A 14,460-nucleotide genomic window follows, 5' to 3' on the forward strand; every position below is an offset into this window, starting at 1 on the left:
GAACTCTTGTGAATTACGGTATTCAATATTATTTTGAATAATAAATTGAATTAAACAATAATCAAACTTACATATAAAAAAGCAAAGTTGGGCACTGTCAAAATATTTTTTGCTTAACATAACTTTTCATTCTCGACAGTATGGTTTTAAAGATAACCATCGCCATTTTCACGAAAAGATTTTTTTTTGTCACTGTCAACAAACATGGAGGCTGAAAATGCCGGACGATTTTGACATTTTTTCTATGCGTCTTTTAACCAAAAAAATAGATTAAAAGTTTTTTTCTCGGATTTTTCACAGATTTTTTTCCCTGCGTCTAATACCCCCTATCGTCTTATACCCAGTCATTTACGGTACATCATTAAATCAATAGAGACAGTTTCATTAACAGAATTCTAAATGAATATGGTAGATGCAGTGTTAAATTAAAAAAAAACTACCATTTTTCAATCAAACAAACATAAACAAACAAAACATTTCTAGTACAAAGATATTTATGACATCTCAATATTTCTAATCATCAGCTAGGTGAATTTTATTTTGATAAACAACATACAACAGTTTTAAAGACATAGATTTTTTTTTTTTAAAGCTGCACTCTCACAGATTGAACTTTTTGACAACTTTTTTATTTTTTGTCTTGGAACGAGCCAATTTTTGCGAAAATCCATGGAAACCATGCAGTGAAAATATAAGACTGCTGACAACAAAAATAGATTGCAGATTTTTAAGATTATTTAAGTTCAAAAATTGATATTTTATGCATTTAAAACATTAATTTTGAATTGAAATATGAAAATCTATGATCTGATTTTTTGTCAGCAATCTTATGTGATTGGTTTGCAGATAATTATGCAAAAATTTGCTCTTACCAAGACAAAAAGTAAAAAAGTTGTAAAAATGGTATATCTGTGAGAATGCAGCTTTAATCAGCATTCCTTGTTAAAGAAATCTTGACTAATATATTTTATATATAACTATCTATAAATAGCAAAGACTCCTGACTATTCTATATACACTGAACATTTGTAACTTTGTTGGATTATTAAAGACTATAAATCGGGAGATTGTAATAAAGTTTTGCGATAAATAAGGGAATACATTATATACATTCTGTATACCTGTGAATACCATTTATATATTTTGTAAGAAGAGTAATTCTTATAAAAAAACCTCCCAACAACAACGAGATGCTGATTGCATGAATACAGTTAAAGCTGATGTAGAAAAAACTACGTGCATTTTGTGCGAAAGTTACCTTCTTTTTGCCGAACTAAACAATGTCATATATCTTAAAAAGGGCCTGAAAAGTGCAAATCAAAGTATTGTTGTTCGTGTAACTTGCGTTATTATTTGAATATTATAAAATTGCATGACAAAATTAAAATCCAAACAAAAAGATGAAACCCAGTTAAGACTGTATTTAAAGTAACCCTACATGAGTAGGAAAAGAAGCATTTTATCTCTGTCTAAGCTATTGATAAAGGTAATATATCAAAAACTACAGTTATACAAGTTGAACAAAATACAAAATGGCTGTGTGAATTACTACTGTATTATAGGAAATTGAGATCGGCTTAGTCTATCAGGGATGGTTTTGCAACTTAAAAGAAATCAATCATTTATTAAGTCAATTGTAAAACAAAATTTTAACACACAACTACTGAATTTTAAATGAATCAATTCTGATGAACAGCAATGAAAATACAAAACAATAAAATCTATGTTTTACCTTTGACTGCTTGTGGAGGAGAAGGATGATCGCCTCAAGATATCTTCCATCTGGCCAGACAGAGGCGTGCGTTTCTTGATGTTCTCAATCTCTTTCAAAATTTGTTCGGACTCCTTTGGCGAGAAGATTCTCTCTGAATTGCCCTTGGTATCCAATGCTGGGATGGCTCGTCTAGCCCCTGTCCTTTCTGGTGACCCCTGGTAGCTTCCGTATGGATTAGGTGCTGACCTTGGGTGACCTTGACTGTAACCTGATGGTCTCTCGTCGGGGCTTCTGATATTTGATCCTTGGGGTAACTGGTAAGCATTACATTCTGGTGATGATCTGTTACCCTCTGGGGAATAAGAGCTAGAATCTCCGACATTTGGTGAAAAGCCAAGAGACTGCTGTCTTGCAACTGGTGGTGTTGATTTCAGAAGGGTAGGTGAACATGACCTGCTGTGATGTTTCTCTTCTTCCACTACATCTCTTATTAACTGCCTTCTAAGATCTACAAGATGAGCTCTTTGCTCTCTTGGAGTCATATATCCAGGTGAATATGATGGGCTAGAACTTCTGGAGCCATCTGATCTTGGTGTTACTGCAGGGCTGTTGCCCCTGAGTGGTGTATTCCCTTTGAGAGGAGTATTACCTTTAGTTGGTGTTCCATGTCTTGATCTTTCATAATCCTGTTGTTCTCTCAGCCTCTCAAGTCTGAATGCATCCAATTCAGCTTGTCTTTCATTGTTCCTCAAAGGACTCATTCTAGGAGATGGCCGTGCCCTCACCAGTGTTCTTCCTCTACCTAGTCCAGGTTTTAGCCTTATTCTACACTCTTCAATGTCTTGCTTAGATTTTTTCAGATCTTCTCTATACTTAGCAATATAATCTTTAGCTTTTTGCTCCTCCTTTGGTGAATCAGCTAGCTCATCTGGCAGCATGTTATTTTCTAGATTATCCAACAGCATGTCAGTCTGTCCAATAAAGTAATTTAATTTGGCTTCAAGCAATTCCACTGTTAAACTATTTGGTAGTCCTGCTAAGCCAAGCAAATCCATAATATGCTGACGCTCCTGCTGTAAATCTTCTAAAACAACTTTAAGTTCTTCAGATGACTTTGTATCTATGTTATAACTAGGAGCATTTGATTCCTCATCAATATCATTTACTGGAGATATTTCCTTCTCTTTAAGAGGAGAATCAGGTTCAGTTTGTGTTTCAATTTCTGAAAATTCAACACTCATTTGAGTAGCATCATCAGCAAACCTTGGAGCTGAACTTGCTGGTTTTACATGCGAGGCTTTTATTTTTGGTTCTGTTTGTGGTTGTTCTAAGGATTCAATTGGTTTTTCAATCTTACTAGCTGGATATTTTTGAGTAGCTGGTATTCCAGAAAATGGTCGTCTTGGTGAAAGTACATCAGAAATGGGTTCATTTTCCTGAAGAATTTCAGGGGAAACTGACCTTTCTTCTACTAGCCTCCCAGGAGTTTTAAACTTAGGACTAGTCTCACATTTAATAAAGGGCTTTGTAATATTTGGTCCTCTTTGTCTGGGGTTATCCTGGGAAATTTCTGGCTGTTTATTTTCAATTGGCTCACTTTTCAAAACTGGCAAACTTTCATCTCTTTTATGCCTAACTGGTATTATCTCTTCTTCAAATGGCAGCGATTCATTTATTAGAGTGTTATTTCTGGGTGTTTCAACCTCATCTTCAATAATGTCATCCACTATGCTACCTGTGTCATTGTCACTTCCATCATCATCAATAGGCATTGGATTAATAGCACCTGCTCTGGCAGCAGCTGCCTCTACTGGATCAACAGGAGTTTTGCCTGATGTTATATCTGCTACTTCAGATGATTCAGCTGTGTCCTCACTCTCTGTTCTAGCCCTAGAGTCTGGTCTTCTTTCCCAGACAGATCTTAGTTCATCACCAGCCATTTCCCATTTATGTTCATGAGTTGAACCTGGACTCTTTTTCTCCCCTTTTCCTCTTTTCTTCTTTGAGTTGTCTTCTTTATACGTATTGTTCTCAACAAGCAGGCCAGTATTTGGATCAACTTGAATGCTTATCCTAACAATTTCATTTGGACTATGTGCCCCTGTACTGGATGCTAAACTAGAGTTGATATCATTCTTTCTCTCTTGTTCATCATCAGATCTGATAACATCAGTTGCCTTAGCACTTGCTTCTGATGACAATGAGCGGTCAAGCTCTTTTTCCTCATCAGACCGTACAGTATCATTTGATTTAATTTCATCCTCATCTGACCTAACTGAATCTACTTGCATTTTCTCTTCATCATCAGACCTCAGGTTATCACCAATGTGATGTCCTTCATCTTCACTAGACATGATGGCTTCATTCTCTAAACTGCTTGAGCTCTCTTCAAGTGATGTTTCTGGGTCATTTTTGTTTGGTCCTTGAATCTTTTTCTCTGTTTTCTTGAATTTTCTTTCTGGACTGATGTTATAAGACTGACCTGAAGTTGTATATTCAACAGTAGATTTTTTGTTTGGCATGTTACCAGGTGTTTTGGAAGCTTCTTCAAGAACTCCATCTGGACTAGCACTTATTGCATCAGCTGCTTGGTCTTGTGTTTCAACTGATAAATGCTTTCTGGCCTTAAGAGCTTCCCTTCTTGCAATTCTTTCATCTGAAGCCCTCTTTAGATTTTCCATCAGTCTAGCATGTTCTTTTCTCAGCTCTTCAATCTCTGGCATATTTGGCAATGTAAATCCTGGTAAGTCATTGGTAGCATTAGCAGCTCTTGGAGAAAGTTTAGGTGATGCTTGTTCTGTTTGATCTGATGCTGGTTTTTCAAGCCCAAGATCAGCTACAATCTGTGGTAAGAACTTTCCTGTAAATGGCATCTGGTTAACATTATGTACTTTTTTTGGTCTTACAATTTCTTCTTTGTTTTTGTTATCAGTGTTTGGATTTAAATCTGGTTTGGTGTCCACATGAGCCAATGTTTCATATGGTATGTCTACATGAGGCTCATCATCTTCCTCTCTGTCCCCTTCATAGGACTCTTCAAAACGTTTGTCAAAATTTCTTTCCAGTATTCGAACTCTCTCCAAATCATCTGTTTGTACTCCAGTATCACATAATAATCTTTCTTCTTCCTCTCCATAAATGCCTACAGGCAGCATATCAGATGTGATAATCTCACTTTGTTCTAATGGCTTGATTCTAAAATAAGAATCAACCTGTGTCCCTTCTGCAGAGTGTGCTGGCTTATCTTCTTGCATTTCATTTTCCTGCATTAAGGCATCTTGTTCTTTGTCTGTTTGTAAACCAACAGTAGTTAGATCAGATAATGAAAGTCCAGTCTGAATGCTCATCTCTTGCCAATGTTTGAGAATCACACTTGCTTGACTTTCTTCGGACGAGGTTATTGAAGTGTTGCCTTTATCAACATCTGGCAATTTCTCATTGATTCTTCTTAACAGTTGAGTAGTTTCCATCATTAGTTCGCCTAAATTACACCAATTTCTTTGGCCCTCTGACAATTCTAAGCTGTTTGGGTCCTGAACCCCCAATGCCAAACTGCCCATACTCTGAGCTCTGAATGGAGAGTCCAATGCTGGTAAAATAATCTGATCAGGCTGAAGAACTGTTGAAGAAGGACTACCAATTGTCTGTGATGCATTATCATGGTCACTTGTTTGAATAGCAATGGACACAAGTTCTGGCATCTGGTTAATATTTTCCATTGATGTTCCTCTTTCAACTGATGATGGTTTTGGCATGATAAATTTCTGAACTGTTTCAAGTACTTGCCTGATATGTTCCTGATCATGTATACAATGCGGATCCACTTCACCTTCCGAGCTTGATGAATTTGTACTTGGATGGGAATATTTAAATCTATCTCTTGTTGCAGAATAACCAATGACAAATTCCTCTTCGAACTCTTCAATGGAGGAGGATTTGCTACATATTGATCTCACTATTGCCGATGACTGCTCTTCATCTGATGATCCTGCATCATCTTCGGAAGTTTGATTAGAAATAGAGGCATCAATGTCAGACATTGTTCTTTGAGATAACTGTTCGGTTTGATCTTCATCGGAGTATGCAACTTTTGGTGGGAATATACCACTCTCTGATTCTTGGTCATCATTTACTCCAACTGCAAGCATTCCAGTTGACCTTGAGCGTTGGAGATTTCTAATTGGCATCAACAGTTGTCTGGGCAGGTTGTCTGCTGATACTGATCTCTCTGCTATAGGAAGAACAGATTCATCAATACCAAATCTATGCCTTAGAGGTGCTGAATCCTCTACTTCTGTGTCATGTCTTCTGTTTTGTACAAGACCATCAGATGTGTGACTGTATGTACTCTGAGGTTGTCTATGATCAGAAAGTCCAATGGCTCTTGAACTATGGGAAGGATCACTGCTGGATTTTCCTATTATCTCTTCTATTTCTTCACTTGCAGTGTGAGTAGAAGGTTCGTCATAGTCACTAACTGATTGCATTAAACCAGGTTCATTGTCGTCATCCACAACATCAGATATGACACTTGTACGAGATTTACTGCTCTCGGAGTATGCAGGACCCCTTCCGCTAATGTTAACCTCGCTAGAACTGCAAGCACCTCTGTCATTATCTAAATCTCTATTTGAAGCTGGGTTGCTCCTACTATAATCTCCAATAAACACAAATGTAATACTGTCATTTGAGCAATTTGATGTATCCTGATCTTCAGTAAAATCATCAATATTAGTCTCTGAGAGAGATCTCAAATACTCTCTTGTCTTTTCACCTTGCAAGTTTTCCAGTGACGAAGACCTTTTCCGACCTTGTGCTGTCTCAGAGGGAACATTTATGGTTGGAATAGTGATATCTTGAATGATTTCATTTTGCATATTTTCAAGACTTCCTTGACTCATTTCAACTTCGCCAGGTGAAAGTGGTCTTTCTCCTTCAGAAAGAGAACCATCTGCATCATCAACCTGAGGAGCATTGACATTACTTGGTTTCTGTTTAGGTGATCTAAGTATCTTAGGATTGGAATTCAAATATACTGACAGGCTGTCCAAAGAGGCGCTCCTCTTTATTGGGTAGGGCTTAACAGCAAGGAGAGCACCAACAACTGTATCAGGAAACTTGTTATCCACATTCAAAGCTGGCAAAACTCTGTTAGGTTTTAATGCTTGTGACTGATATTTTACAAACTGATCAGTTGGAATAAGTCCATCGTCATCAAAAACATTACCAGAATCTTTAAACGCTGATTTTGACGAAGGCTGTGCATCAATATCTTGTCTACCATTTATTCTAGTGGGAGAAATATCTAGTCTCATCAATCTGCTGGCATCAGACTGTATAAGTCTTTTATCTGGGTCATACACCCTACTACCTCTAGGTGATAGTGAAGTGGAATTTTCATCTGTGTAGTCTGAGCTGATTGCTGAATCACTCAGGCTTCTGACATGCCTCTGTAATCTTTCAATCTTCTTTTCAATTTCTCGTCTTATATCTTCTGCTTGCCCAGGGAAAGCTTGATTTTGAAAGATGTGATCCACCTTTGACACAGCTGGTGGTGCTGATTGCACAGTTGAAGGTACTGACTCTGTGTTTACTGACACTGTTCGCACATCATTGGGTTGTTTTGGCGATGATGTATGAACTGGAGCTTGCCCAAGGATCGGTGAATCCACAGTCTGTCTAGGTGTTGTTTGAAGCTTGTCATCTTCACAAAAATCTGGTATTACAACATCATCAATATGTTGAGAGGCACTATCTGGGTATGAATAAGCTTGCCTGGGTGATTGCTGTGGAGTTTTGTAATCAGAAGAGCATGAGGAAGTATTACTTTCAGACTGATCCATTGACAAGTACACATCATCTGAAGAGCTCACTGACAATCTATTGTCTTTCTTTGGAGTCATCAGAAGTGAATTGTCAAGGTCAAGTTTTGGTACAGATGATTCCACCTCTGGCTCATGTCTAGCTACTTCTTTTTCTTCAACTGGAGTGTTTTCAAAATTTTCTCCTGATACATTAGCAAAATTTAGATTTTCTCGTGAATCAACAATCTGTGCTTGCTTAACAGTGCTTACACTACTACTATCAGTTTCAATTTCATCTTCCAACGAATAGACTCTTTCAGTATTTTCATGTTCTGAATTTTCTTCTTTGCATAGTAATCCCTTAACACCGTCATCATACAACTGATTATCAGATGTCATAATCTGGCTTTCTAACTCAGGAGGTACAGAATGTTCAGTCCTAGCTGGTGCAGTTAAATAAGTATTGACATCTTGAACATAGCAAATACTTTCTCCTTCTACAGGTAGAATATTAGCAGTCTCATCTGATGGATTGGAAATTTCATTATGCACAGATAAATTCTGACATTGTAGGTCTGGGAGGTCAACAACTTTTGATAAATGCGATGCTCTTGGTGAAATTTCTACACATTCACCATCCTCAGAGTCAGAGGTAAATGAAATAAAACCTTTCCTCCCATCGATTGAGGTAATAGTCCCATAGTCTGATGTACAATCAGATTCATCAAGACCACCAACAGCTTCATCACAGTGATCATTATGGGGTCCATCAGAATAATCCATTACATTATCGGCACTTGGGTAACTGGTGGCTGCTACTACTCCAGAATGTTGTAAATTGCTAGTGGATTTTCTAAATGGAGGATCAGTTTCTTCGGTTTTATTTTCTGATGGCACAACATAATTGACAGTTTCTTCATCCTCCTGTTTTAACTCTTTGAATTGATCACTTTTAACAGCACCATTTTCAACCTCCTTTTCTCTTTCTGAAGAGCTTGTTAATCTGTAGGATTGCTCTCTTACTAAACTGTCATCATTTGGACTTTCAATTCCTGGTTGATAGAATTTAATCTCTTCTGTATGCTTAGTTTTCTTTTTATCTTCAGTTCTTGAAACAGAACTTTCAGTCATATTCACCAATATTCTTTCTGGGATGATACTTGGCTTATTTTGATTTCTAAGAGGATAAGTCTTATATTCTGTCTTTTCTACATTGTACACAATGTCAGTATTGTTTTCATGGACAGTTACTTCGAAAGTCACTGGTCTTTCACCATCAATTTGTTCAACTTGTTGTATCTGTGACTCAGGGAAAGACATGTTCACAACTCTCCCAGTATTATTTGGTGTACTACACTCTGGTCTTGGTATTAGTGTAGCACCTCTACCAGGACTTCTCATATAAACTGAGGCTTGCTGACTTTGTATCTCAGAGAAATCCAATGGAGAAGCACCAGGACTCATTCCCTCAGTTTCCATAACATATGAGAGTTCATCTTGGAAACTAGCCACAGGTCTTAGGTCAGTCTCACTTGTTGACCACATTTCTGTAGGTCCTCTGTCTAAATTGCTTGCAGAAGACGAAATACTTATATTTGACCTTATGCTTGACCTTGGAGTTGGGGTCATACTTCGACTTCTTTCAAGGTCAGTCAAGTTTCTTACAACACCGGCAGAGGAGGTGGAGTTCTGATCGCTTTGTGACCCACTACCTGGACGGTCATTTGAATTCCACAAACTGAGTGGGGATGTGACCATAGTGTACCCATGCTCACAACTGGTATAACTGCCCTCAAGATCTGAGGAATCATGATTCACACTTGAGCTAGCGGCTGGGGCAGATCTAAGTCTTGGATGTGGATCGAAGGTCTGAATGCCAACCGTCCTCCTACCATCTGGACCATCTATGATCTCTGTGACATCTGCCCTTGGTCTGACCTTGCCTAGCAATTGTCCATCCTGTTGCCTTTTCTTTCTATTTGAAATCATTGCCACTTCACTGTTTTCATCAAACACTAAATCATCATCAATATCTTGACTGCCATTTGCAAAACCATTTGTGGCTTTTTCATTACGTTTGTTAAACTTTCCTGCACTGTCTAAAGAGTCATCAGTGTAAATACTGTCATTTTCTGAGCTATCATAATCGTCTGAAGATCGCTTGTTATGGTTTCTGTGCCTGTCTGCAGATTTACTGGAGGGCCTCTTCCGACGCCTCGACCCTGATCCCGGCCTCCCGCTTAAAGTTGTCTGTGTACCTGGAAATAATTAATATAACAGATGATTAATGTTTAAATAAGAAAAGTCATTTACACACTACACTAATAAGTCATTATTTTTTTATACTAATATTCTCATCACATTCTCTTCGTAGTCCTGTATGACAAAATCATAAAGCACAAATTTTTAATGATATTCTTGCTATGAGTGGGTTGTGTAACAGCTTGATAAGCCATAAGGCAATTCAAAATTTATTCTATGTTGATCATCAGGCCCCAATTTCTTGAAACTTCTTAAGCTTAACAGGCTTATGTCGCTTATTTCAATTAGCCAAAATACATACTAATAATGGATTTTGATAAATGAAAAATGGTTTCTTCTAATTAGCATACAGATTGTTCTTATATAATTTCTAAACACTCTTAAAGAAGTAAATATAACGCATACTATAGAACAACAAAAATAGTGAGTTTAGCTTAATCCTGTTATAAGGGACTTAAGAAGTTTTGAGAAATTGGGGCCAGGAACTTGAGTCTATAATGCAATGCAATTTACCCAATAAAAATCATAAAGAATGAATCATATACATTTATGGATTCATTAAAGTTAAAAATTTAACTGTTAATTGTAAATAGGATATATTTCTTGGCTCAAGTTATTGTTGCTTAAACGATCAAACTCTAGAAAATCATATTTCCTTCCTTAATGTATATTATGGTTGAGTTTTTTTTGGTTTTTTTCATATTGCTGGCGAAAAAAAATATCCCCCTCATAACACAAAACATCAGCTAAATTTGGAATGACCTAAATAATCAAAAAGATTGTATGATATAGATACAGAATAATAAGATCAGAAAAATAACAGAAAATACATGAAATATTGCTACAATGAATACTGTTAAACCGTGAACTATATCAATACCTATACTCCTTTGTCTACGTTGGTAAAACAGTAATATCCCACAAACACCAGCAGCAGCTATTGCAACATAAACCCAATGTTGTTGCTTCATTGTTGCTTATATCATGGCTAGAATCTATATCCATCATGCTTGTAAATGCCTGCAGCGAGCGATACCCGTACTTCCATTTATAGGCATTGACTGTTAATTATGTGCAAATCTATCGCATCATTCCAGGTGGTTGCCTTGTCAATACAAGACCCAGCTGATTTATGATGCTGGTATTATTAGCGGACAATTCTTGTCAATAATTCAGATTTCAATGAGACAGGCCACATCGTCCTAGTAACTTTGTTACATTTCTCCTCATTATATTTTCCTTTATTTGAGTTCAAAAAGATAACTCTTATCATCTTATTACGAAAAACGATATCACATCTAAAATTAATGGATATTTTTATCGTAAGTAGATCTACCACAGATCAATATATCGAACATGTTCAGTCTATTAAGTTAAACCCTTTTAAAGCTTCTATTCACTAAATATGCATTTTCAATCTGTAAACCTTCACCGAAAGACAAAAAACTTCAATATACGAAAATGATTCCTTATTGAAGTAGATCCAAATACATCCCTATATCCTTAAGAAATACAAACATTATTCATGAAACATTCAGATACAAAAAAAAAATTCTTTACGAGTCTAGCCATGCAAATATGTTCCACAGTATAATATTACGTCCTTGGCATTGCAGCTTTTTTTGTTTACCCATTACATTTTGTCTGAATGTCTTATAATCCACAGCGAAAACATGTTATCAAGCTTGATAAGTTCATTTCAGTGTTCATTTATAGAAACCATCCCACAACTTCGCCTCACAAGTCCACATACAGTTTCTTAATCAACAGGAAAGAGACATTTAAACTTTAAAAGAATGACCCAACTTGAAGACTTTATTGACATTACTTGCGAACATAAACCAAAAATATCATTTATTGGTCAGATGCATGAGACATTATCATGGTTATACAGAGATTAAAGGTAAAAGCAAATAGAAATAAGGAAACTTAAGCATGTAATGAAACCTTGAGCAATTCATTCAACCTGCTGTTAAATTCTTTAACAGTTAATTCAAATATCTTTCTTATATATTTCAATAACTGCTGAGTTTGTTTTTTTTGGACTACATTACAAGATTAAAGTTTTTTCAAAATAACTGACTATTATCATTCCTATTGAATGTCATTTATTTTTGGCCATAATTGATTGTGAATCGCTTAAAATATCAGCCATTTTTATAAAAATTGTAATGGTATAGTTTGTCAGTGAGTAATGAGTTAATTGCATACAACCAGGTGCTTAAAAAAATAGTATAGTATAGCGTTGTACTGAAATCATGGGCAAATTTCTATAGAGGATCATCCTAATCATGTCAAAGACCTACGATGTCTTTTTGACAGGGTTAGTCGTGAAACAATATGGAACATACGGGGCAAGGGAAAACATTTCCATTGCCATATCGTTTTCTGCGCCCAATTTCGGGTCACGTTCACATTGACAAGTTTCATTTATTCATCGGAGTTGGAAAATTTGGCTACAATATAAAGATTAGTAACCCAATACGGAATAATATGGAGTCACTGCGTCACCAGTCCTGGACCAATGGAGTTGGGTTATTCATGTTGGAGGCGTGATATTATAAGTGAAATATGCACTCTTACTCCCAAATATGATTTACCACAATCTATAATATTGTTTAAATATTCCAAAAAAAAATGAATGAATGAATGTCGAAAACAATGATTCTTATGAGGGATACCATGTTTACTTTGAAAGAAATGAGCATAAAACATGGCATTTTTACCTTATGCATCATGAGACTATAGTTACAGACCCTAGTTAATCTTTTAGCATTCACCAATCATTTAATATTTTTGCGCTTTCTGCTTTTAATTATACAGTTACAATCTTGTTATCAGTAAATAATATTTTCCATAAAATTTAAAATTGCATTATTTAGTAAGAAGTAAAAGGTTGATCAGTCAAAATTGATGTTTGTTATACATGTGTATGTATTGAATTTGGATAAGAGCGTCACTTTAAGGGGTTAGTAGGTGACCAGATATGAGATAATTATAAAGGGCATAGGAAACAATATCGGGTGAGAGCCAAACATGAACCCAAACCAAACTCCGCGCAGTGTTACTTCCCTTGCAGTACAGTAATCACTGCCTTCACAAATATCACGTGATGATAGAAACGGCACGTGATTGCAATTTACAAAATGGACGGAACACCTTTAAAAGAAATTCCAGCAACATGTTTCATTTGTTTAGAAAATAAACGATTTTATTCCATAAAAGGAAAAAATGCAACGGAAGACGAAATCATCCAAAAACTAAGTTCAATATCAGGTAAAAATTTCCGAGATTTCTTTTCCGTACATCCTTCAACACGATATGGACTTTGTAGGGCTTGAATTTGAAAAAAGACCGAACATTTCCGAATGTTTTTTTTAATTGTTATTTTTTTATAAAACATATTATGCCTATCAACTGGCGTAAAGTAATTATTTAAGAAAGGATATAAGAATAAATATATATGATTAAAAAAATGCCATTAAAAGTTTTCATCCAATTTTGGATGAAAATCTTGTGGTGGCAGTGTTACTGTACTGTTTACAAAGGGAAGTAACCCTGCGCGGAGTTTGGAACCCAAACATGGTTTCCTGCCAAAAAGGCTCTTATTGAAACATATTCCCTTATACTGCATGCTATTTATTGTTCTTGAAAATATGGTAAAAAACAGTTTGATCACCAGCAAACCCCATGATAGATGATTAATAGTATGAACTCAAAGCCTTAAAGCCTGAATTGTGTATAATCTCAATTCATTTTGGGGGTGACATAATAACTACTCACTCATTTTTTGGAATGTCTATATCAGATCTGTTACATTGTAACCCCAAACAAAACCTCACGTTGGACTTATTCAAACTGTGATGATATTAATGTTTAAACATATAAAAGCTAAATAAACAGAATTTATCATTATCTATCATCTATCTATATTTCTATACAATTTTAAGGAATTTAAAACAAAAGATAAACATTTGCAAAGGTCACACACCTATAATAAAATACACTTTATTTACCTAATGAACTTTAAAGAATAACCTGACTTTGCACATTTAAAAATGAAGTTCTTCATTGAATCATTCAACTTTATCAGAACAAATATTCCAACAAAAAAACGGCACGAGATTTTTTCTGTGACTAGGAGGTTAAACAATTTTGGGCAGAGCAGGTTTAAGAGATTTGAATGTTTACTTATCACACACAAGGTACAACTTATGTTTGCGTACATTTACAATCTTCCACTGGTAACCGATAATTGAAGAGCCTATGAAATATCTCTTCATGTCATCAGAAAATATTTTGAAAAGCGTTATGAGGGCATGTATGGGACAAAATATTTTCAGGATTCAGAATCTGAGACATAATCTAAGAATCAGGATAAGAATTATTTTAACTACTGCTCCTGCTAGTGATGCTGATTATTGTGTGGCAGATCCACGGTCTAGTGGTAACACACTTAACTGTAAATCCAGGGGGTCGCAGATTCATCTCCCCAACGCACCACTAAACAAATACTCATTGTCTTCTGGGAGAGACTTTAAATGGGGGTCCCATGGTATAGTGCTATACACTTAAGCATGTTAAAGAACCAGGGTAAGCTCTAACCAGGGTTTCATTCTGTCTATACATTTAAGATGCTCCATTAATAAACATAAAATGACTGACAATCTTATCGGAGCA

General features: G+C 35.9%; 1 protein-coding gene across 1 annotated transcript in view; it reads right to left on the reverse strand.

The window, feature by feature from the left end:
• The window catches only part of LOC128208736 (uncharacterized), a 121,293-nt gene that overhangs the window by 9,060 nt on the left and 97,773 nt on the right, over positions 1 to 14,460 (reverse strand). The window contains exons 30-31 of the mRNA XM_052912284.1: positions 1,733 to 9,776; positions 1,259 to 1,303 (exon numbers count right to left, since the gene is read on the reverse strand). Of these exons, the coding sequence (XP_052768244.1) occupies positions 1,259 to 1,303; positions 1,733 to 9,776 (8,089 nt within the window). The remainder of the gene's footprint in view (positions 1 to 1,258; positions 1,304 to 1,732; positions 9,777 to 14,460) is intronic.

Source organism: Mya arenaria, chromosome 11 (assembly GCF_026914265.1).
Source record: "Mya arenaria isolate MELC-2E11 chromosome 11, ASM2691426v1".
Taxonomy (NCBI): Eukaryota; Metazoa; Mollusca; class Bivalvia; order Myida; family Myidae; genus Mya; species Mya arenaria.